Source organism: Chiroxiphia lanceolata, chromosome 25 (genome assembly GCF_009829145.1).
Source record: "Chiroxiphia lanceolata isolate bChiLan1 chromosome 25, bChiLan1.pri, whole genome shotgun sequence".
NCBI lineage: Eukaryota > Metazoa > Chordata > Aves > Passeriformes > Pipridae > Chiroxiphia > Chiroxiphia lanceolata.
In genome coordinates, this window is record NC_045661.1 from 1,669,228 (window position 1) to 1,691,275 (window position 22,048).

Consider the following 22,048-nt stretch of genomic DNA (forward strand, 5'->3'; position numbering starts at 1 on the left):
TGGTGGCAGCACTGAAGGGATCAGGGTGAGCCTTCCACTGGTGGGCCTGGTGTGCTGGTGCTGGCTCTGGACCTGCAGCCAGCCCTGGGCACTGGAAAATTCAGGATCAGTGCATTGCATATGTTTTTTTCTCTTTACACGGACCTCTGTGTGAAGAAACTCCAATTTACCCTGTTTTTAAAATCAAAATTAGAGCGTTTGGATTCTCTCTCTCGCCAGCCCTGAGCTCACACAGTTCCCTGGGAGAATAATGTCGCTGGGAAAAAGTCAGAAAAAAAACCAAAAAAAGGGAGAGAAACCCTTTCAGGACCCACGTGAAGAACATTTACTGCTGTTTTCCACATCACAGCCAAGGAGGGGAACATGCCCTGCATTTCTCTGTTATCCTGGGGAAGGAGCTCCTGGGGGAGGGTTTTTTTGGAAAGCTGAGCAGGGCTGAGCCCCTGCCAGGGGTGGGATCGTTCCCCCTCTGCCCGAGTTTGTCTGGGAAAAGCTTATCAGAGTTTTACTGGAAACCAGAGCTGCATTTCAGCTCCAGTTCTGGCACCCAGAACTCAAGGAAAATTAGTGGTCCAGCCCTTATCCCCAGTCCCTCCTCGTTGCTCCCTGTCTCTCTCAGCTCCCTGTCTCTCTCTCTCTCTGGGTTTAATGGCTTTTACACGGATATTTTCCAGAGCTCTGGTGAGCTGGAGATGAGCTCCAGCAGCCAAATATTGAAATTTTCCTTCCCTTTGTCTTCTGCTTGTCTTTTAAAGTCCCTCACTTCACCCAGTGAGGTTTCCTCCTGCTCCCACTCGCCTCAGCAGGAGGAGATTTGTGTTTGCAAGGGTTTGTAGGGCACGGTTTCATCTCTTCCAGAGATATTTTGCAAGGCAGAGGAGGCAGATAAAAGATCCTCAGCTCTGTGTGTCCCTGGCTCCACGTGGCCTCCCAGCCTCTGCCTCTTTTAAAGCAAACACCAAACACCAGCCTGGTCCTTCAACAGGCACCTAAATCCCTTTATTATTATTATTATTATTATTATTATTATTATTATTATTATTATTATTATTATTATTATTAATTTTTTAAACACAGGAACCAAGCCTGAAGGTTCAGAGCTGGTTTTGTGCCAACTTCATTATGTAGAAGCCAAATGCTTCTCCCAATTAACTTATTGCTGTTCTGGGGGGGGCTCAGGAGGCAGATGGAGGGGCTGTGCCCCCCGTGCCAACGAGGAGCTGCACAGGGTGACAATTTGATGCAGAGGAACGGGAAAACTTGGGAAGGCATCGCTGAGAAATCCCAGGGAATGGTGTTTCCCTCCCAGTTCCGAGCTCAGGGTAATAAATAAGGTGTGATTTCTCACCAGGGGAAAACACTCTGCCTGTCATCAGTGACAGGATTCAGTGTTGTGCTTTGTTGTAAGCTACAAGGACTGTGACTGGTTTGGGGTTTGGTTCTTGTTGTTGAGGTTTTGTTTTAGTTGTGGTGGTGGTTGGTGTTGGTTTTAGGGTTCATTTGGTTGGTGAATTTTTGGTGTTTGGAGTAGCAGTTTTAATGGGCAACAAAAATGTTTTGGTTAAAGGAAGTATGATGGGGTGGGTGGTGGGTTAGTGAGGTTGACATTAAAGAGGGGGGGAAGTTTAATTGTTGTATTAAGCTCTGGGGTATTTGTTGATGTTGAAGGTTCTTCTAGTTGAAAATTGTGTTTGGGGACAGGAGTGGGAAGGGGGCCACCAAACCCTGCCAGGAAACACCCAGACCATCACATCTGGGTCATTTTGGGAAATAAACTCCATCCCTGGAAGTGTCCAAGGCCAGGTTGGAGCAACCCGGGCTGGTGGGAGCTGTCCCTGCCCAGGGCATGAACTTTGTGGTCCCTCCTGACCCAAACCATCCCGGGATTCTGCTCTGAGAAGTTGTTGGTGGGGTCTGAGGGAGGAAGGGGGGCTGAAGGTGCCCCCTTTGCCCAGGTCGGGGTGGTGGGTTTGGGGGGGTTTGTGGGGCTGGGTTGATTTTAGCTGCAGGACTGATAAATTCCGTGCACTGAAATCTCCAGGGTGAAGCTGTGAAAGCACCACTGTCACTAAACTTGGAGGAATTGAGTGTCTTTCCCAGAGCTAAAGGAGTTTCCAGCTGGACTTGAAATGGGCCAAGAGGTTGAGAGGAGTTACTGGCAGTGACCAGCTGAAAGCCAGGCAGTGCAGGGAGGGCTTTTCCTTTGGAAATCTGGCTAAAATGTGCATTTGTGTGACTTGTTCTGCTCTTTTTGGACAGCAGTTACAAGACAGGCTTTGTGACTGCAGAGTTACCCAGTCAAAGGCAATTTTCTGTGCAGGTTTGTGCTGCTGTGGCAGGTGGGCAGTCCCTGAAAACCAGATTTCCCAGCCATGTGCTCTGTTGTCCTGCTTTAATGGGACTTGATAAAGGGGTGTAATGAGAAGGGGTGATCTTCCTGTGGTTCCTTGGGTGTCATTTGGGTCCAAGCCCTCACAGGGCAAGGAAAACCTGTTAAAAGAGCATTTCTGCAAATTGATAGCAAATCCAGATCTCCTGAGAGAGCCAGGCTCACACACGGCCCTGTTTGCATTTTTGGACGAGGTTTTGAAGGATTTCCCTGTCTTTCCTCCCATTCCTCCTGTGCTGCCACCTCCCCCAAAGGGCTGAAATGTTGGATCTGCTGCTTCTCTGCTCCGGGAGCTCCGGGCTTGGGGATTCAATGTCAGAGGCATTTTGCAGAGCAGGGGAAGCAGATGTGCTCCAGGAGGGGCAGAGCAACTTCCTCACCTCTTGGGAGGTTTATCCCTGGGTTTGGGGGTGAGGATGTGCTCCTGGATGTGCTGGGGAGGGTGGATGGAGCTGCCTGGTCCTGGGTGGGTGGGTGGAGGACAGGGAGTGTGGCAGCTGCCACCCGAGCTGTGTAAGGTGATCCACCAGCCCGAGGGCCCCGGGCCAGGCTCTGGGGAGGAGCTGGAGCCTGTAACTACAGCTCACTTATGGGATTAATCCTCTCCAGGCGTGTTCCTGCCTTGTCCTGACACCGGGAGTGCTGGATCCGGTTACACCCCGGCGGGAGAGGGGACCTGGGAGTGGGTGGAGGGGGTGGATTGGGAGCGTTGGCAAAGGGATGGGGGGCACTGAGGGATGAGCAGGGCCTGTGCATCCCATGGAATACCCGTAGGGCTGCAGCAGGTGGGTCCCCACTGACCCCACTGCCTGCTGGGCACAGCCAGGAGGAGCCTGTGTGGCTCCTGCTGGGAATGTGGCATTCCAGCTCCTGGGGAGGTGAATTCCCGTGTGGATGGGTGGCTGCCCATCAGCTCCTCGGAGCTCAGGCTGGACAAGCCCCCCAGCTCCGGGTGCCCTCCTGGGCAGCAGGAGCAGGAGCAGGGCAGGCTCTGGGAGCCAGGAGGCTTTTCCAGAGCTGCAGGGACTGTTTATAGCCCGTGATTAGCACTTGGCTGATCACCAGGGCCAGATGCTGCAGCCTCGGCAGGGGTGGCCGGGGGACGCTGTGGGGACAGGGGGACACTGTGGGGACAGGGGGACACTGTGTGGACAGGGGGACGCTGTGGGGACAGGGGGACACTGTGTGGACAGGGGGACGCTGTGTGGACAGGGGGACGCTGTGGGGACAGGGGGACGCTGTGGGGACAGGGGGACGCTGTGGGGACAGGCAGGAACCGTGTCCTGCCCTGCTCTGCTCCCCCCTGGAGCAGCGTGGGAGGGATGGCCTGGGAGAGGGGTTGTGCTGGAATGGGATGGCTCTATCCTGTCACCTCCACCTCTCCTGGGGGACAATCTCAGGGGGCTGCCAGTGCTGCCACTGGGGTTGGGTTTTCTTCTGGGAGCTGCTCCGTCAGGAACCGGCCAAGATGCCCAAGTGTCCCTCGCAGTCACCACCCAACAATTGTGGGGTTGGAACTCCTGCTCTGGGGTGGGGATGGCAGAGGAGGAGCTCCCAGACCAGCCCCAGTATCCCCCAGTATCCCCCAGTATCCCTCCCTGCTGGGTGAAGGGGCACAGGGAGGGTCCCAGGCAGCACCAACCCAGCTGCCAACACAGCCATGTCCTGTGCCCCTAAAACTGCCCCTTAAACTCCTCTTTGAGACACTTTCCCACCTGGATTTTTTTCCTTTTTAATCTGTATTTTTCTCGCCAGTTCCTTTTCTTGCTCCTCCTAAACGAAGCAACGTCCTAATTAACTCAGGGACTGTGTATTTTTTTTCTTGTAATATAAGGAAAGCTGTTAAATAATTCCCCCTCAAAATCACAGTTAAAAACGATGGGTTTTTTCCTCTTACCTGTAACCCACACCCCCCTTTCTTTCCGGCCAGTGATAACTCCAATGAATTGGGGTTTTTTTTTCGCTCTCTGGCTGCTGAAAGGAAAAGCCCCACGAGGGTGGGAAGCTGATTAGCAGGGCTGGTGTGACCCGATGCCCCCGGGGTGGCCCCCGAGCCCATCCCATGGATCAGCTGCCGTGGGGCCAATTCCCAGCTGCCGTGGGGGCTCCGGGGGGGGGTGGGATGTGCCGGCTGGCAGCGGCCACATCGTTGCTTTCCATGGAAAGTTTCGTGCTCTCCTTCCCCCCCCCCCCCCCCACCCCTGCCCGTGACCGGTTTGTAAAGGTTAAATGGTATTTTCTGATTAAGCGCCGAGTGCTCTGGGTGATCTCAGCTCATTTCCCACTCCTGCCATATCTTTTGTCTGACCTTGGGGTAACGCTTTAACCTCGGCAGGCTCCAGCCCCTCTCCCTAATAGAATGACACCATTTCCTTACATTGCCAGGAGGACAGGGTGATAAATTAATTCACGTTTCTGTGGTGCCGGGGTCCGACCGTGACGGATGAAGGGCCTGTTCCCGGAGCTGCTCGTGCTCTCGGGGGTGATGAGCTGTTCCAGGAGGGGGGTGATTGAACTCCCGAAACCATAACGACTCTCTACTGTCCAACCCTGCCAAATGCAACCTCAGCTCCAGGAGCAATCATCCCATCCCTCCTGTTCCAAAGTATTTCTGGAATAGGATCCTGGGTGCAGCTGGAAGGTCAGCTGAGCCCCTGAGAGAAGCTCAGGCACAAATCTCCTTAGTGCCAGCACCAGCTCTGAAGTTCAGGGATTGATGGATTCGTTCCCACTTCCCACGTGTTGCCCTGAGTGGATCCACAGGGATTCCACCACGGTGCTGGCTGGGGGGGTGTGTGTGATTTTAGGGAGCCATCCTTGTTCCTGAGGGTATCAGGGAGTTTTCTCTCTCAGTGCTCGTTTGTTTGCTCGGTGCTTTTAAAACCCCGCGGGGCTCGGGGTTGAACCACACCCAGGAGAGATCCAGGGAGGGAAAGGAAAACGCAGCAAAAATCCCGCGGAGGAGGGAGACAGGAAAGCAGGGGATGAGAAATGGCTGGGAAATCTGATTTTCAGGGACTGCCCACCTGCCACAGCAGCACAGACCTGCACAGAAAATTGCCTTTGATTGGGTAACTCTGCAGTCACCTTAACTGCCTCCTTAAAAGACACAATCCCTAAAAATGTGCTCCTTAAAGACACAATCCTTAAAAATGTGCTCCTTAAAGACACAATCCTTAAAAATGTGCTCCTTAAAGACAACAATCCTTAAAAATGTGCTCCTTAAAGACAACAATCCTTAAAAATGTGCTCCTTAAAGATGTGCTGAAGGTGCAATGGGACAAGTAGATGGGCAGTTAATCATCCCGAACAAACGGGCCTGCCTGGAGTTTTTCCTGGAGTTTTTTCCGCAGGGTTGGCAGGGATGGTGCCTCTGCAAGCTCTGCTGCTGCAGGTTGTGTCTGGGGAATTGTCCTTTTCTTCAGAGCACGGGGAAAAAAGCTGTGTCTGGGGACTCCTCTGGGGTTCCAGCAGGTACAGGGATGACGCTGAACCCTCGATAGCTCAGCTCAGGAGCCCCTTCCCAGGACAAGCCTGGCTTTCCCTGGGATCAGAGGGTGCCCAGCTCTGAAGTGCCAGTTGCTGAATGGGTGGGAATGGTGGGTTTTTAAGGAGGAGAAGACAGGATGCAAATGGATTTGCTGGGGTTTGCTGTGGCAGTTGTTTCCCAGAACAATTGTGAGAGTTGGGTGCCAGGAACGGGCACAAAGCTCCTCTCTCTCCTCCGGGCAGAGGGAATGGGAGTGCTGCCCCCCCCCCACCCCAGGAAAGGGCACATCCATCCCTCAGGATGGGAATGCCAAGGGATCATCTCCTGCCTTGGTGATCCTGTCCTTCCTTCTTTCCATTGATTCCTGCCTTGTAATTCAGTGTTTGCTTCGAGTGGTTTCTCGGGGGTGTTGTCGGGATGTGACTGTGTGTTCCATGGGATCCCAGGATGGTTTGGGTTGGAAGGGACCTTAAAGACCATCCCATCCCACCCCCTGCCACGGGCAGGGACACCTTCTGCTAGCCCAGGTTGCTCCAACCTGGCCTTGGACACTTCCAGGGATGGGGCAGCCACAGCTTCTCTGGGCAACCTGTGCCAGGGTCTCCCCACCCTCCCAGGGAAGAATCCCTTCCCAATATCCCATCTATCCCTGCCCTCTGGCAGTGGGAAGCCATTCCCTGTGTCCTGTCCCTCCACCCCTTGTCCCAAGTCCCTCTCCAGCTCTCCTGGAGCCCCTTTAGGCCCTGGAAGAGGCTCTCAGGTCTCCCTGGAGCCTTCCCTTCCCTCTCCCAGCCTGGGATTCGCATCCACACGTGCCTTTGAAATCAGTGTTTTTCATTATCTGAAACCAAGAGCGTTTTTTCTTTTGGTGGAAACGTTGCTCTGTGCTATTCAATCAGCATTAATTAAGCAGCTGACATGCAATAAGTGGTGCTGCAGGAATGTTCCTGGGAACAGCAGCTCCTCAAGTTTTACTGTTCCTCTTACAGCCGTAAATAAGGATAAATGTCTAATTGCTGCTGAAAGCATCCTGCTGGACCTAATGAGCTGATTAAAAACAATCCCTCATCGTGGACCTCTTTAATTTTATTTAACTTCAACCAGAGATTCCCTTTACTCACTGGTTCTGTGGCTGCTCTCAGCCCTCCTGGCTGAGCTGAGGTTGTTTTCCAGCAGTGGGGCCGTAGGGAAGGGATTTGTTTCCATTGTTATTCCACAAGGTCTCATTTCATTCAACTGTTGGGAAGGAAATTAATTTCAGCCCTTCCCCGGTGCCATTTGTGCCCCCAGGGAAGTCCTCAGGTTCTGCATCCCACATGTTGCTGTTTGCAGGGATGGGGCTTTGGGAATTCTGAGCCAAATTCCGGCCAAATCAGCCCGAGGCGGGGGGGATCCACGTCCTGGCTTGTGCTGCCTTGGCCTGCAGTGGGTTCTGACTGAGAGCTGGATCTCTGCAACAAGAGGAGATGTTCCCACACATCATTTGATTCCAGCTCTGGAGCCGGAGGGGAAGGGAGTGGATTTTGTGGAATGTGGTTCATGTCCTGCTGATGAGGAGCCTCATCCAGCTCATCCTGCTGGTCAGGGACAAACCAGCCCTCCCAACACTCCTGGCTGAGCCACCCAGACCCTGCAGGAACGTGCTGGGGCCGAGCAGATGGAGGGGGGAAAGCAGGGAAGCTCCGGGGCTGGGATGTGAGGATTCAGTTGTGCTGCTCCACCATCTGTGGAGGGGAGAAATTTCCCCCCACCTCGAGGCAGGGAGGGAGCAAAATGTGTGTTAAACTGCCATGTTCAGGGAGAAATGAAGCTCCAGAGTTTCTCCTCTCTGGCTGGGAGGGTTTTCAGGCTGTTACTCAGCTTTCCATCTTCATTTTAAATTGCTGAACTAGCTGGAATATAAAATATACCCTCATCATGGACCAGCTCTGCCCCACAGGACTCTGCAGGAAGAAGTTCCCGGAGCCCTGAGGGCTCTTCCCCAGCTCTGGCCACCCCATCAGGCTGCAGGGATGAGGTGGGAGGGCTTGTTCTGCTCTTTGGACAGGACTCAGATCCCTTCTGAGGGCCAGGAGCAGTGGTTAAGGAATGCTGAGTCTGGAAAAAGGGGTCTCATCTGGCCCCTGTGGCCAGCCTGGGTTGAAGCAGCCTCAGGAGCAGATGGACACCACGCAGCTCCAGCACCCCCAGCTCGGAATTCTGTGCTCCCACAGCAGCCCCAGGCTCTGTGCTGGGAGATGTCCCTGTCCCCTGACAATGGGGGCTGTGTTCTCTGGCACTGCCTGTCCCCAGGAGCCACCTACACACGCAGGCACGGCCGGGGATTGTTCCTGCACCCACATCTGCCCAGACAAAGGGGCCCTGGAGGAGCCTGGAGGAGACTGGAGGAGCCTGGAAGAGCCTGGCATTTGCCCTCTTAAAGGCAGGAGGAACTCTGAGTGTGCTCTGTTGTGGGGTTTCTTTGCTCTTGGTCAGTGCTGTCCTACAGCCCATCCTCCCTGGCTGATCCCCCACTGCTGGGACATTCCCACAGAGCTCTGCCCATGGTTTCAACTCCTTTTTCAGCTCCAAAGTTACCTGCAAATTCACCTCCTCTTGCTATTCCCCCACATTCACAGTCCCAGTGCAGGGGGGACGGGCAGGATGTGCCCTTTGGGTGCTGAGGCTCTGGCACAGGTTGGGAACTCCCCATCCCTGGAAGTGTCCCAGGCCAGGCTGGACAGGACTTGGAGCTGGTGGAAGGTGTGCCTGCCCGTGGCAGGGGGTGGCACTGGACGAGCTTTAAGTTCCTTTCTAACTCAAACCATTCTGTGATTTGAGATGTCAGAGTTTGGGCTCAGCCCTTTCTTTATTCCAATATGCACAAATCTCCCCCAAAGGCACCTCCTCCTTTTCCTTCCCTCAACAACCACTCAGCCTAAAGAAAACAACACCTTCTTGGCTCTCCAGCCCCAAATCAGCCTGTCCATGTGCACTGCTTCAATCAATCCCTGCTGCCTTTCCCCCTCCCTGCCCTGAGATATCTGGGAATGGAGAGGGTTTAAAGCATTTTGTGACAGAGATGGGAAGCATCACTCTGGGAGCATCCTGAGGACTCCAGAACCCTCCTCCCTGCTGCCTCCCTGGCTGCAGAACTGGCTGGTTCAGTTCATAACTCAGGTCAGATTCGTGCTCAGGGACAGAGAGACATAAAACCAGCGGGTCCATCACTCATCTTAAGCTGCAACTGGAGAAATGAACTGCTTTAAAAAAAGGAAGGCTGCAGATCAAAATGATCTCTTCCCTCAGACAGGGAGCTAAAGGAGTAATTTGAAAAGCTTTGTTCAGCATGACCTGATCACAGGACTGCACAAGTGCTGGACATGACTTTAATTACTGGCCCGGCCCTATAATTATTCTGTCCTTCAACTATTTTTACGGCAACAGCTGGATTGGAAAACCCTCAGAACGAGCAGAATAGATCAAAGCAACGCTCCCCTCTGAGCCCCTCCCCGGCCTCCAGCCTGCCAGCTGGTGGAACTGGGACGCACTGGGACAGCGAGGACCTGGGGGAGAACCCCCAACCCCTCGTGCTGCCCAGCAGGGTGACAGTGAGCAGCGTCCCCAGAGCTGCCTGGAGCCCGTGGGGGGTTCAGCAGAGCTTCCCTGGCCATGTGGCAGGGCCGGTTGTTTTCTGGGACATCTGCTCCTGCCACAGCCCCTGCTGCCGGGTTCTGTCTGTCGTGCAGGGTCCCTCCTCCCTCTTCCCACCCTCCCTCCCTCCCTCCCGAGCTCGGGGGCAGCTGAAGGGGCAACACATCCCGAGCTGCAGCCGGGGGTTTGTGTTCCAGGTTCCAGGAGGACGGGCTCCCCTTGCTCGCCAAATGACCTCGGTGCTGCTCCACATCCCGGCCAGAGCCCCTGCCAGGGCCAGGCAGGAGCAGGGCTGGGGATTTTCCACTCTTTCCACTCTTTCCACTCTTCTTTCCACTCTTCTTTCCACTCTTTCCACTCTTTCCACTCTTTCCACTCTTTCCACTCTTCTTTCCACTCTTCTTTCCACTCTTTCCACTCTTTCCACTCTTTCCTGTCCTGCTGGTATCTTTTGCTCTCAGCTGAGGGAGCTACTGCCCTTTCCACAGCTCTGCTCTGGACAGTGAGTGGTGACTCAGGTGATGCAGCCCCCCCCCCCCAGGGAGGGGGATTGTCCCCACGGGGGGAATTGTCCTCCCTGCTGCTCCTTTGGGAGTCTGGGGGGTTCGTCAGGAGCAAAATGGAAAGTGGGGGGGGTGAGGCAAATGAGGTCCTGGCCAGGAGCATCTCAGGAGCTTTGGGTGAGAGGCACATCTGGCACCAGGGAGTGTCTGGGCAGGGAAGCAGCTGGAGCTGGGGGAAAATGGGCTTGTACAGAGACCAGGCAGGAAAGGTCTCTCTGTGCCCCCACTCCCAGAGCTGTACCAGGGCGGTGCCAGGCTCTTTGGGACACTGGGGGGGTCCAGAGCCAGTGCCCTGCTATCCCCAGGCTGAATGCAGAGGCTCATCCCAGTGCCCTGGCTGAGGGACTGGATATTTTTAGGCATTTCTTGACCATAAAATAGAATTATTATTATTACTTCTTTAATCAGCAAGTCGTCCTTTTTATTTTATCCTTTGGGGACTGTTCACTGCTTTTGTGTCCAGCAGCTCTGAGTGACTTTCCATCGGTGCCAGGGGAGAGCAAGGCCCTTCTCCTGCCACCCCAGCTTGGCACATCCCGTGATTCTGTGATCCAAGGGGTCCCTCCACGGTTTGAGCACAAATAACCCCCCTAAAGCTGATTTTATGCCAGTAGAACAACCCAGGGGTGGGAGAGCTGTGCCCACAGTGCTTGTACCTGGGCCACGAGAGCCTGGAGACCACCCCTGGCTCTATTCACACCCCCATCCTTCCACACAAACATATTTTTGGGGGAGCTGGAAACCCTCGATTCCCGCAGGAACGGAGCTGTGATGGTGGCCTGGGTTTGTTTTGCAGCTGAGGATCCCTCTGCACGTGCTGCTGCCCCGGGGACACTCCGAGGGGCTGCCCCTGCCCAGCCCTCCAGGATGGTCATGCCCGGGCACCTCCTCCCCTGCGCAGGGATCGTCTTTGCCCTCTGCCTCCAGCACCTCGGCAGCACCATCGAGGTCCCTCTGGATCGTAAGTTGTGCTTTCACCCCTCTCACATCTCCCCCTGAACCAGGGGAGGAGGTGGAGTGAAGGTTTGCTCAGCACAGGGGGGGGTTTCCTGCTCCACAACCGGGTTCCCTTTGCTCCTGTTCCTTTGTTTGTCGCTGTTTTTTCTTTTTAAACCACTCACCCTCCAGAAAGTCACCCTAAATCCTCTCTGGTGTAGCCAATCTGCCTCAAAAACTGAGCAGGGGGCTCAAAACCACGTCTTAACGTGGAGCAGAGCACCTGAGCCAAGCTGGGGGCTCAGGATAAGCCACGGGAAAGGGGGAATGTTCTGGACTGCTGGGGGGTCTCCAGCACTGCAGGTGAGGGGGGTGGGCACCCCAAAGCCCACCCAGGCAGCCTGTGCTGTGTTTCATGGCAAACCCTCCTGCAGAGGAGCTGAGAGCCCCCAGGACCCCTTAGCAGCAGCTTCTCCCCCGTGGGCAGCGAGGGGGAAGCTCAGGACATGCCTGAGCTGTGGAATGGTTTGTGTGGAGTGTTGGAACAACCCACTGGGTCCATGGGCACGAGAAACCCAGGGCTGCTCCCCAACTAACCTCTTGTCTTCTCTCCTCTCTGCTGGCACTTGGGGGATAACAGCAAGTATTCAGAGTGAATGTAAGTGTTCCCTGCCCTCTGTGTGTCTGTGTCCTCTGCATGAGGGATCTGCACAGAGCAGGGGGCTGCCGGGGGCACACCCTGGGTGTGGGGGCATTGCCCGTGGCCAGAACAGGAGCAGCCACTTCTCCTGCCCAGCTGGAGCAGCTCGGGAGGTGTTCCTGGGCTCTGGGCTGCCCCTGGAGTGGGAGCCAGGCTGCCCTCGCCACGGGAATGTTGTTTCTGCAGGGGTTTGTTGTGGCTTTTGGCAGCCCTGAGGGCAGGGTGGGCTCCTCTGCCTGGCACCAGCTGGTGTGCCAAGCTCAGCCCCACCTCCTGACACATTTGGAGCATCACTGGCTCTGGGGGGGATGAGCAAACACCCTTAGACCTTCATCTCTGGGCTGGGATCTTCAATTCCAAGCTCGGGGCCAGAGCCAGATCCTACAGCAGCTCTGGGCTCGGGTGTCCCTTTTCACAGCCCTGCCCCTCTAAACACCAGTTTTGAGCTCCTCTGGGGCCAACCTGGGGGGTTTTAGGGCCTCCTTCTTGCACAGGGAGCCCCTGTAAATGTCTTGGGGTCCCTGGAAGCTGCAGCCCCTCCCTGAGGAGCAGGATGGGCTTCAATGGGATTCACTCTGTGGGAGCAGGAAAACGTAACCGTGGAATTTCTGAAATCCAAGCCCCCAAGTGAGAACCAGGAGGGGTTTTGGTACCTAAAGGGAACCTGAGCAGTGCCACGGTCTGGGAGGGGAGAGCAGCCCACCCCACCCGTGCTTGTGGCAGTTTCCTCAGGGCTGTAAACCACAGATGGAGGGTGCAGCCTGGGCAAGAGGCTGGGCAAGAGGCTGGGCAAGAGGCTGGGAAGAGGCTGGGGAAGAGGCTGGCATCCCCTTGGGATGTGCTGCAGGGTGGCAGAGGGGTGGGCACAGCCCTGCTCAGGGTGTCCCCTCTGCCCTGCAGTGCCCCAGCCCCCTACCATCACCAAGCAGTCGGTGAAGGATTACATCGTGGACCCCAGGGACAACATCTTCATCGAGTGTGAGGCCAAAGGGAACCCCGTGCCCACGTAAGTGCCCCCCCGGAGCAGCTCCCCTCCAACCTGGCTGTGCCAGGGCTACCACCAGCTCTGCCAGCCCAGGTGAGGACCTCCCCCAGGTACCACCCTGTGCTTGCAGCTTCTCCTGGACTCGGAATGGAAAGTTCTTCAACGTGGCCAAGGACCCCAAGGTGTCGATGCGGCGCCGCTCGGGGACCCTCGTCATCGACTTCCACAGCGGGGGCAGGCCCGAGGACTACGAGGGGGAGTACCAGTGCTTCGCCAGGAACGACTATGGCACTGCCCTCTCCAGCAAGATCCACCTCCAGGTGTCCAGTGAGTCACCAGCCAGGAGGGCGGGGGGGGGTCTGTGCCGTGGAGGGGGCACGGAGAGCTGGTGTGGCCTCACCGGGAACACCGGGACAGTTCTGGCCAGGAGAGATGTGAAGCCATCAGAGAGAGTCCAAAGGAGGGCAACAAAGGTGGGGAAGGGCCTTGAGGAGCAGCTGAGGGCACTTGGTGTGTCCAGCTGGAGAAGAAGAGACTGAGGGGAGAGCTCATGGCAGTTCCAACTTCCTCAGGAAGGGACCAGGGATGGGACCCAGGGAAGGGCTGGAGCTGTGCCAGGGCAGGGTCAGGTTGGATCTCAGGACAAGGTTCTTCCCCCAGAGGGTGGCTGGGCACTGCCCAGGCTCCCCAGGGCAGTGGGCACAGCCCCAAGGCTGCCAGAGCTCCAGGAGGGTTTGGCTGATCCTCTGAGGCACAGGGTGGGACTCTGGGGATGGGTCTGTGCAGGGCTGAGGGTTGGACTGGATGGTCCTTGTGGGTCGCTTCCAACTTGGCATATTCTGGGATTCTGGGATCTCAGCCTCCTCCAGCTCTCACCTGTCTCCAGGTGCATCCAGCACCAGGATGAAGGGGTGGGGGGTTATGGCTGTAACCAACAGGGAAACACTTGGCATGGATTCAAGGGCATGGATTTAAGGGTGTGGATTTAAGGGCATGGATTCAGGGGCATGGATTCAGGGGTATAGATTCAAGGGTATGGATTTAAGGGCATGGATTCAAGGGTATGGATTTAAGGATCTGGATTCAAGGGTCTGGATTCAAGGGTCTGGATTCAAGGGTCTGGATTCAAGGGTATGGATTCAAGGGTATGGATTTAAGGATCTGGATTCAAGGGTCTGGATTCAAGGGTCTGGATTCAAGGGTCTGGATTCAAGGGCATGGATTCAAGGGTATGGATTCAAGGGTATGGATTTAGGGGATTTAAGGGCATGAATTTAAGGGTATGGATTTAAGGGTATGGACTTAGGGGCATGGATTCAAGGGCATGGATTCAAGGGCATGGATTCAAGGGCATGGATTCAAGGGTATGGATTCAAGGGTATGGATTCAAGGGTATGGATTCAAGGGCATGGATTCAAGGGCATGGATTTCAGGGAGTCATGCCCAGGCAGAAATGAAGTTTGCATCGAGGCCACCCCATGGAAAGCAGGCCAGGCCCAGCGGGAAGAGCTCCGTGGATTGTCCCTCCCGCCCTCCCTCCCTCACGTGCCCTTGTTTCCCGTGGCAGAGTCTCCCCTGTGGCCCAAGGAGAAGGTGGATGTGATCGAGGTGGATGAAGGGGCCCCTCTGAGCCTGCAGTGCAACCCCCCCCCGGGGCTGCCCCCACCCGTCATCTTCTGGATGAGCAGCTGTGAGTGGGGAACCCCCTTCCCACCCTGCACCCCCCCCCACCCCCTGCAGGGCTCCCAACAACCCTCTTTAGGGTCCCTGCTGCTGCTTTAAGGCAGTTCCTGCTGGTTTAGGCTGGTTTCTGCTAGTTCAGCCCAGCTACTGCTAGGTTAGGGTTGTTATTGCTAGTTTAGGGCAGTTTCTGATAGTTTAGGGCAGTTTCTGACAGTTTAAGGTAATTTCTGTTAGTTTGGGGTTGTTACAGCCAGTTCAAGGTAGTTTCTGCTAGTTTAAGGTTGTTCCTGCTAATTAGGGCTGTTACTGCTAGTTTAGGGCTTTTCTGCAAGTTTAGAGTCTTTACTGCTGGTTTAGGGTTATTATTGCTAGCTTAGGGCATTTTCTGCTAGTTTAGGGCAGTTGCTGCTAGTTTACGGTTGTTTCTGCTAATTTAGGACATTTTCTGCTAGTTTAGGGTAGTTTCTGCTAGTTTAGGGTAGTTTCTGCTAGTTTAGGGTAGTTTCTGCTAGTTTAGGGTGGTTTCTGCTAGTTTAGGGTAGTTTCTGCTAGTTTAGGGTTGTTTCTGCTAGTTTAGGCTCTTTACTGCTAGTTTAAGACAGTTTCAGTTAGTTTAGGGCAGCTGCTGCTAGTTTAAGGTAGTTTCTGATAGTTTAGGTTTGTTCCTGCTGGTTTAAGGTTGTTTCTGCTAGTTTAGTGTTGCTCCTGCTAGTTTAGGGTCCTTACTACCAGTTTAGGACATTTTCTGCTAGTTTAGGGTCCTTACTGCTAGTTTAGTGTTGTTCTTGCTAGTTTAGGGTTGTTCCTGCTAGTTTAGGGTCTTCACTGCTAGTTTAGGGTTGTTCCTGCTAGTTTAGGGTCTTCACTGCTAGTTTAGGGTTGTTCCTGCTAGTTTAGGGTCTTCACTGCTAGTTTAGGGTCTTCACTGCTAGTTTAGGGTCTTCACTGCTAGTTTAGGGTTGTTCCTGCTAGTTTAGGGTCCTTACTGCTAGTTTAGTGTTGTTCCTGCTAGTTTAGGGTCTTCACTGCTAGTTTAGGGTTTTTTTCTGCTAGTTGAGGGTTGTTCCTGCTAGTTTAGGGTCCTCACCCTGGTTCAGAGCTCAGAGACCCCCCCCTGCCCTGGGGCCGGGCAGGAGCCCCCGACCCTGTCTCAGTGCCCGCTGTGCCCGCTGTGCCCGCAGCCATGGAGCCCATCCAGCAGGACAAGCGAGTGTCCCAGGGGCAGAACGGGGACCTTTACTTCTCCAACGTGATCCTGCAGGACGCCCTGACCGACTACAGCTGCAACGCCCGCTTCCACTTCACCCACACCATCCAGCAGAAGAACCCCTTCACCCTCAAGGTGAAAACCAGTAAGTGTCACGGGGCTGGGGCTCCCCCTTGGCCGGGGTTTTTCCTTCCAGACACCTCAATCCTGTCCTTGGCACCTCCCAGGGAGAAGAGTGGCCTCCTTTGTTTATTTAGGACGGCACAGGAAGGGGTTTGGGTGAGGGATGATAGTCCTTGGGGGGGGCTCCTCTGGCAGGGAGGGGGGGCTGGTTCCCCTCCAGCAGCTTCTTGGTGCAGGTATCCCTAAATCCACGTGTCTGGGATGAGCTGGGAAGGGTTCCAGCACAGGTGGGGTGTTCCCACCATCCGCAGGGAAAGGTGAAATCCTGGGGGATCGTTCCCCCTTGGAGGAGCTGGAAGTGGAGCTGGAAGTGGCCTTGGTTTGCTCCAGGTTTGGCTCCAGGGGCTGGTGCTGCCCCGAGGGTGGGGAGCTGAGTGTGTGCCAGCCCTGCCCGGCTCAGGGTGTCCCTGCCCAGCTGCTGTTTGGCTCCTTCCCTCTGGGAATGTGCTGGCAGGGGGCACGGAGCCCTCGGGGGGTGACCCTGGGTGATCTCGGTGTCCCCACGTGAGGAGCATCACCCTGGGGGACACCAGGGGCACACCCAGGGCTCTCTGCAGAGCAGGTCCAGCCTCCAGCAGCTTCTGCTCCACAAAGGAGGTTTTTTGAAGGAAAAGGAGTCCCTGATGTGCTGTGGGGCCGCTTGCAGAGGGGACTGAGCTGAGGCTGCTGAGTCGCTGCGGGTCCTGCAGAGCACGGGCTCTATTTTGGGGGGGTGGGAGGTGTGTGCAGAGCACCAAAAAAATCAGCAGTCAATATAAACCCATCCTCTCTTGGCCCCAGTCATCAGCCAGGAGCCATCACCCCTCTCCAGTGAGGTCCAGCCGGGAGGCAGAGGGTGCTGGCTGTGTTTTGGGGGGGGCAGAGCAGGCACGAGGAGCTCCTGGCTGCCAGTGGTGGGAGTTTAATTTGATCTCCCAGTAGCTCAAATCAGCAGGAATTGCTGTTAAAGGGACCTCAGACAGGACCTGGGGGGGGTTTACACTTCCTTGTAGCAGTTTCTCCTCTGTGCAGAGCTTGAGTAGAGACCCAGCAATTCAAATGCTCCAGCAGGCTCTCTGCCAGCAGGGCAGCGGGAGCAGGTCCTTAATTCTGAATTTTAGTTGCCCGTTTACAGAGCTGGGCAGAGAACCCCAGCACTCACCTGGGGGGGAAGGACTGAGCCCTGGATTAGTGTGAGCTGGGGAAATCCTGGCAAACCAGGATCTGGGGTGGTTTGAGCCTCCAGAGGCTCCAGCCTGGACAGATCTGTGCAGGTCCAGGAGCGATGTGGGTGAAACCCTGGTGGGTTTGTGTGAACAGAACCACGAGCTCCCCCTCCTGCTGCACTCAGGGGCCACCACTTCACTCCCAGGGTGTGGAGAATTGGACCCTCTCTCCCAGTTTTCCTCAGGAAACATCTACTGTGTGATCAGATGCGAATTCCACCCCAGGAGCCCCCCAGAGCTCTTTTTGTGATTTCGAGAACTCAGGCTCTGATTTCTCACCTGTCACTACAGAAAAAAGTGGTTTATATTTACATTGTTCAAAGGGGCTGAGCTCGAATTTATCTCAGGCTCTTTGATCATCTCAGCCTCCAGCCAGGAGCTCTGGCTCCTTAAAAAAGGGTTCACCAAGCTGCTGGCAAATCATGGCATGGGATTGCCATGGGATGCAAGAAGAGGAGAACGGAAAGGCTGCAGGGAGGGATGCCTCTGTGCATTGTTTGGTGGTGGATCCAGGTCCAGGCAGCTCTTGGGCATCTTCTGGGCTCTCTTAACTCCCTTTTGGGTGCTGATGTGAGCTGGGAAGGGCAGATCCTGCAGCGCTCTCAGGTCAGGATGATGAATCCCCCCCACTCCTCTCAGAGTGGTGATCATTCTTCATAGCTGAGGGCTCGTGCTGGGTGTCCATAAACAAGAGCAGCATCTTATTGAGGAGCTGGAACACAACGTGCTCTCATTACCTTGTCATTAAAAGGGATTTTGCAGCAGGTTATGCTTTTAGAGCCTAATTATTATTATTATTATTATTATTTTGATTTGTTCACCTTTCCCCATCACCACACCACTGCCCAGCTGTGCCCAACCCCTGGCTGTGCCCAACCCCTGGCTGTGCCCAACCCCTGGCTGTGCCCAGCCTCTGCTTTGTGCTGGGGAAAAAAGCAGCTGGAAGACGATTTTCTTTGTGGTTAAGAAACTGAGAGGAAAAAAAAAATCATCTCCTTTTTTTGTTTGTTTTTGTTTGCTTGGTTTTGTTTGTTTGGCTGGGGTTTTTTGTTTGGTTTTTTTTTAAAAGCTATTTTGTTTTTTTTTTAAAAGATAGAAAAACACAGAGTGCCAAACACTTCTAGGAAATGTTTACCCTGTGATTTTCACACACAGTTCAGTTGCCTTCCCACCTGGCAGGAGGAAAAACAACCCCTTTGTGGCCGTGTTTGTCCTGGAGGGCAGCTGTGCTTCTGTCTCCCTGCCCCTGCCTGTGGGGAGGTTGTTCTGTCCCCTGTCCTGCCCGTCCCCCCCTCGCTTTGGGGAGGTTTTTCTGTCCCCTGTCCTGCCTCCTGCTCATCCCCAACTCGCTCTGGGGAGGTTTTTGTGTCCCCTGTCCTGCCTCCTGCTCCCCAGCTCGCTCTGGGGAGATTTTTCTGTCCCCTGTCCTGCCTCCTGCCTGTCCCCAACTCGCTCTGGGGAGGTTTTTCTGTCCCCTGTCCTGCCTCCTGCCCGTCCCCAACTCGCTCTGGGGAGGTTTTTGTGTCCCCTGTCCTGCCTCCTGCTCCCCAGCTCGCTCTGGGGAGGTTTTTGTGTCCCCTGTCCTGCCTCCTGCCTGTCCCCAACTCGCTCTGGGGAGGTTGTTCTGTCCCCTGTCCTGCCTCCTGCTCATCCCCAACTCGCTCTGGGGAGGTTTTTCTGTCCCCTGTCCTGCCTCCTGCCCGTCCCCAACTCGCTTCGTGCCCCTGGAGTCGCTCACAGTGTTTTGTTTATTGCAGAGAAGCCCCATAACGAAACGTCTTTACGAAATCACACTGCCATGTACAGTGGTGAGTCAAGCCCGGCTTTTGGAGCCCCTGGTTTAACCTCCCGCCTAACCCGACTGACCCCGCACTAACCGGGCCCTCCCCAGCCCCTCGGGGGGGGTTGTGGCCTCAGCTTTGCCCAAAAAAAAAACTAGGGACACAAAGCCAAAGCCCCCTGGAAGCTTTCACCCTTTCAAAGGGGCGAGGTTTTTAAGGTAATTAAGAGGATCTGCAGAGCCCCAGCTCGGGAGGTGCTGGGGTTAAGAGGATCTGCAGAGCCCGGGGTTGCTCCCTCTTGTGTCTTGTCCTTGGCAAAAGGCTCATGATTTAAAGATCAGACTCCCTGTCCCCCTTCTGGGTGTCCTCAGAAAGAGCAGCTCCAGAAAGGGCATCTTGTGTATTTGCAGCTAAAACCAGGCAGTGACTGGGAGAGGAAAAACAAAAGGGGAAAAAAAAAAAAAAGAGGAGTATGTGGTTTTCTTGGAATCTGGGAGCTTTTTTTTCGTGCTGAGAGGTTGGACGTGTGCTGGAGGCTTTCCCGAGGCTCCTGCCCTGTTTTTCTGGGCAGGGAATTCCCTCTGGGTCCTGCCTCTGCTGGGAAAAGCCCATCCCAAACTCATCAGTTTTGTCTCCCACACAAAACCAGGAAGGTCTCCCTGGGGCGGGGTTGCTGCCTCGAGGATGGATTGGAATTGTCACATGGATTGGAATTGTCACATGGATTGGAATTGTCACATGGATTGGAATTGTCAGGGATGTGATGGGATAATCTGGGAGATGGGGCTGGGTTGGGTGATGCTGAGAGCCCAGGCAGTGCCAGGGATGTGAACACCCCACCAAAGCCCCCCAGCTCGGGTGCTGCCATGGGGCAGGACTCCCTTTCTGCCCCTCCTGCTGCTTTTGGGGCCGGGGTTGGGTGGCAGCAGGGTGGGCACAACCCCTGGGATGCCCCACACTGGTCCCCACCGTGCCCTGGAGTGTCCCCTCCCTGGAGCCACAGCTTCCCTTGGGCCTGGCACAACCCAGGGCACTTCTTATTGTGCCGTGGGGACTTTTGGGGACAAGGAGGGCTTTTGCCAGCCCAGAGCAGACAGAGCTGGAGTGTGAGAAGAGGGGACTGTGCCAGGCAAGTTCCCTCCCTGCCCAGGGAACGGGGATTTGGCATCAGGAGCAGGAGGTTCCTGAGGGTGCTGGGGAAGGAGCAAGGCTGGTGCTCTGAGGCAGAACCAGCCTTGGAAGTGCTGGTGGCAGCAAAGGGGCTGGGAATGGTCTGGAAATGCTTGGAGAAACGGCTGGGAAAAGGGATTGTCAGCAAAATCAGCTTCCAGGGGGGCTGCACGAGCTGCATCATTCCTCGGGGAGAAAGGAATGAGAGGAGATGCTTCTCTCAGGGACAGAGAAATCCAGTGGACAGGGTGATCCTGGGCTGAGAAGTCCAGTGGACAGGGGTGGTCCTGGGCTGAGAAATCCAGTGGACAGGGGTGGTCCTGGGCTGAGAAATCCAGTGGACAGGGGTGATCCTGGGCTGCCTGAGCTCCCACTGCTCGTTGCTGTTCAGGGCAAAGGGATGCCCAAAGAGTTAGTCGGGAAAACGAGATTTTATCTGCACAGCCTCCAAGATTTCTGTCCTATTCCTATTTTAGGATAAACTTTCTGCTCTTTGCATTGTCAGGACTATTTGCACTTAACACCCCCTGGAAAACTTCTTGGCCCCAGTGAGTTCCAGTCGCTCCCTCACACCCCTGTGCAGACCTAAGTCCAACCCAGCACTTAATTAATTAACAGTTGATGAGCTGGTGGAATAATTGTTACCCTCAGCCCTTTGCCTTGCTGCTGACCCCGTGGTTCTCCCTGGAATGTCCTGCCTGGCTCTGCTGGCCACTGGAACCAGCTGGGGCAAGCGAGGAGTCTTTGGGGTGGGCACAGGGACATCAGGATCCCGAGGATTTGGGGGGTTTGGGGGTCTCGGGGCTCTCAGTCCCTCTGCCTTGGGGTGCTGGGACGGGCACAGCACTGGAGCCAGCTGGCAAAGGGATCTCCAGAGGTTGGGAGTCTCATTCCTGGGATATTCCTTATCTCAGGGACATGGGACGTGCTGTGTGGATGCGAGCTTGGGGGGACAGACATCCCAAACAGCCCCTGGGACATCCCACCCAGGGCAAGTGCAGGGATTTCCCTGCTGCCAAGCTGGATTGTGGGGGTAAACTGGCTGCAGTTATCCAGGGAAAAACAAGCTAAAAGGATTAACTGGATATTTTATTAGCAGAAGTTTCTCGCTTTTTTTTTTTTAATGGAAACCAAGGCCTGTTTTGGTGGTTTTTTCTCTGTCCTTTTTGGCAAAGCTGTGGGGTGTTTGGAGCTGGCTGTGCAGCAGGAGAGCAGCTGGGACGTGTCAGGGTGTGCACAGCCCTGGACACGAGAGGGGATGGAGAAATTTTAGATGTCACCAGGTCAGGGCTGTGGGAGGGGGCAGTGGATGTTTCTGGTACCACCAGTTTGGAAGCAGAGTCTGTTTTGGAGCAGAAGGAAATAGCCAGGGGATTTATTTTTCCAGTTCTGATCCATCCAAAGGGATGAGTGAGACTTTGCTGGATGGCTGAGAGCTTCCAGCTGGAGCTTCCACACGTTCAGAGCCGGAGCAGAACTGGGAGAATTTCTGGCTGCTCCTTCTTAGAAACAGCAAAACATTTCTTAGTGGTGCTGCACTGAGGCAAAAAGTCTCTCAGCTGAGCAACGTTGTTGTTGTTAGGTTTGTTAAACAGGTGGGTAGGATACTAATTTATCTCCCTTATTTTTAATTGTCATCATTAATAAATGGCTCACAAAATTTGGCTTGCACTGCTGCTTTAGCTCTGCTAGTTCTGCCCTGGGCTCAGGCTGGAGTGGGAGTGAGTCCTGCAACCTGTTTGCTGACAAAAGCCCATAAAATAATACCCCACTGCCCTAATCAGATTGGAGAAGCTCATGGATGTGGCTGGAGAGGTGGGAGCTGGGATAAACTCCGGCTCCAAACCCAGCCCCTGGCTCTGCTGTGCCCCCCCAGAGCCTGGGATGGGTTGGGATACCTGGGAATGAGACCCTCTCCAGAGGCAGGGATGCAAAGGGCAGCCCAGAGAACCTGCCCAGAGAACCAACCCCTGTGGATCCAGCAAAGCTCTCCCTGCCCTGGTAATCCATTAATGGAATAACTGACTAACCCTCAGGGATCCCCCTGGAGCCGGGGCTGTGGGACAGTGGGATGTCCCACAGTGGGATGTGTGGCTCTGGCTGGTGAGGAGTCCTTTCCAAGG

At 54.9% G+C, this 22,048-nt stretch overlaps 1 protein-coding gene across 29 annotated transcripts in view; it reads left to right on the top strand.

Moving 5' to 3' along the window:
* The window catches only part of NFASC (neurofascin), an 87,696-nt gene that overhangs the window by 17,583 nt on the left and 48,065 nt on the right, over positions 1–22,048 (top strand). For 17 of the 29 annotated variants that reach the window (XR_004360861.1, XM_032710473.1, XM_032710481.1 and 14 more), the window contains exons 2-8: positions 10,872–11,036; positions 11,652–11,669; positions 12,612–12,717; positions 12,827–13,023; positions 14,264–14,386; positions 15,561–15,731; positions 18,732–18,782. Coding sequence is in view for 28 of the 29 variants with exons in the window: in XM_032710473.1 (XP_032566364.1) it covers positions 10,943–11,036; positions 11,652–11,669; positions 12,612–12,717; positions 12,827–13,023; positions 14,264–14,386; positions 15,561–15,731; positions 18,732–18,782 (760 nt within the window). In the remaining variant the exon portion in view is untranslated. The remainder of the gene's footprint in view (positions 1–10,871; positions 11,037–11,651; positions 11,670–12,611; positions 12,718–12,826; positions 13,024–14,263; positions 14,387–15,560; positions 15,732–18,731; positions 18,783–22,048) is intronic. The other 12 variants (XM_032710478.1, XM_032710495.1, XM_032710496.1 and 9 more) reach the window with 3 other exon arrangements.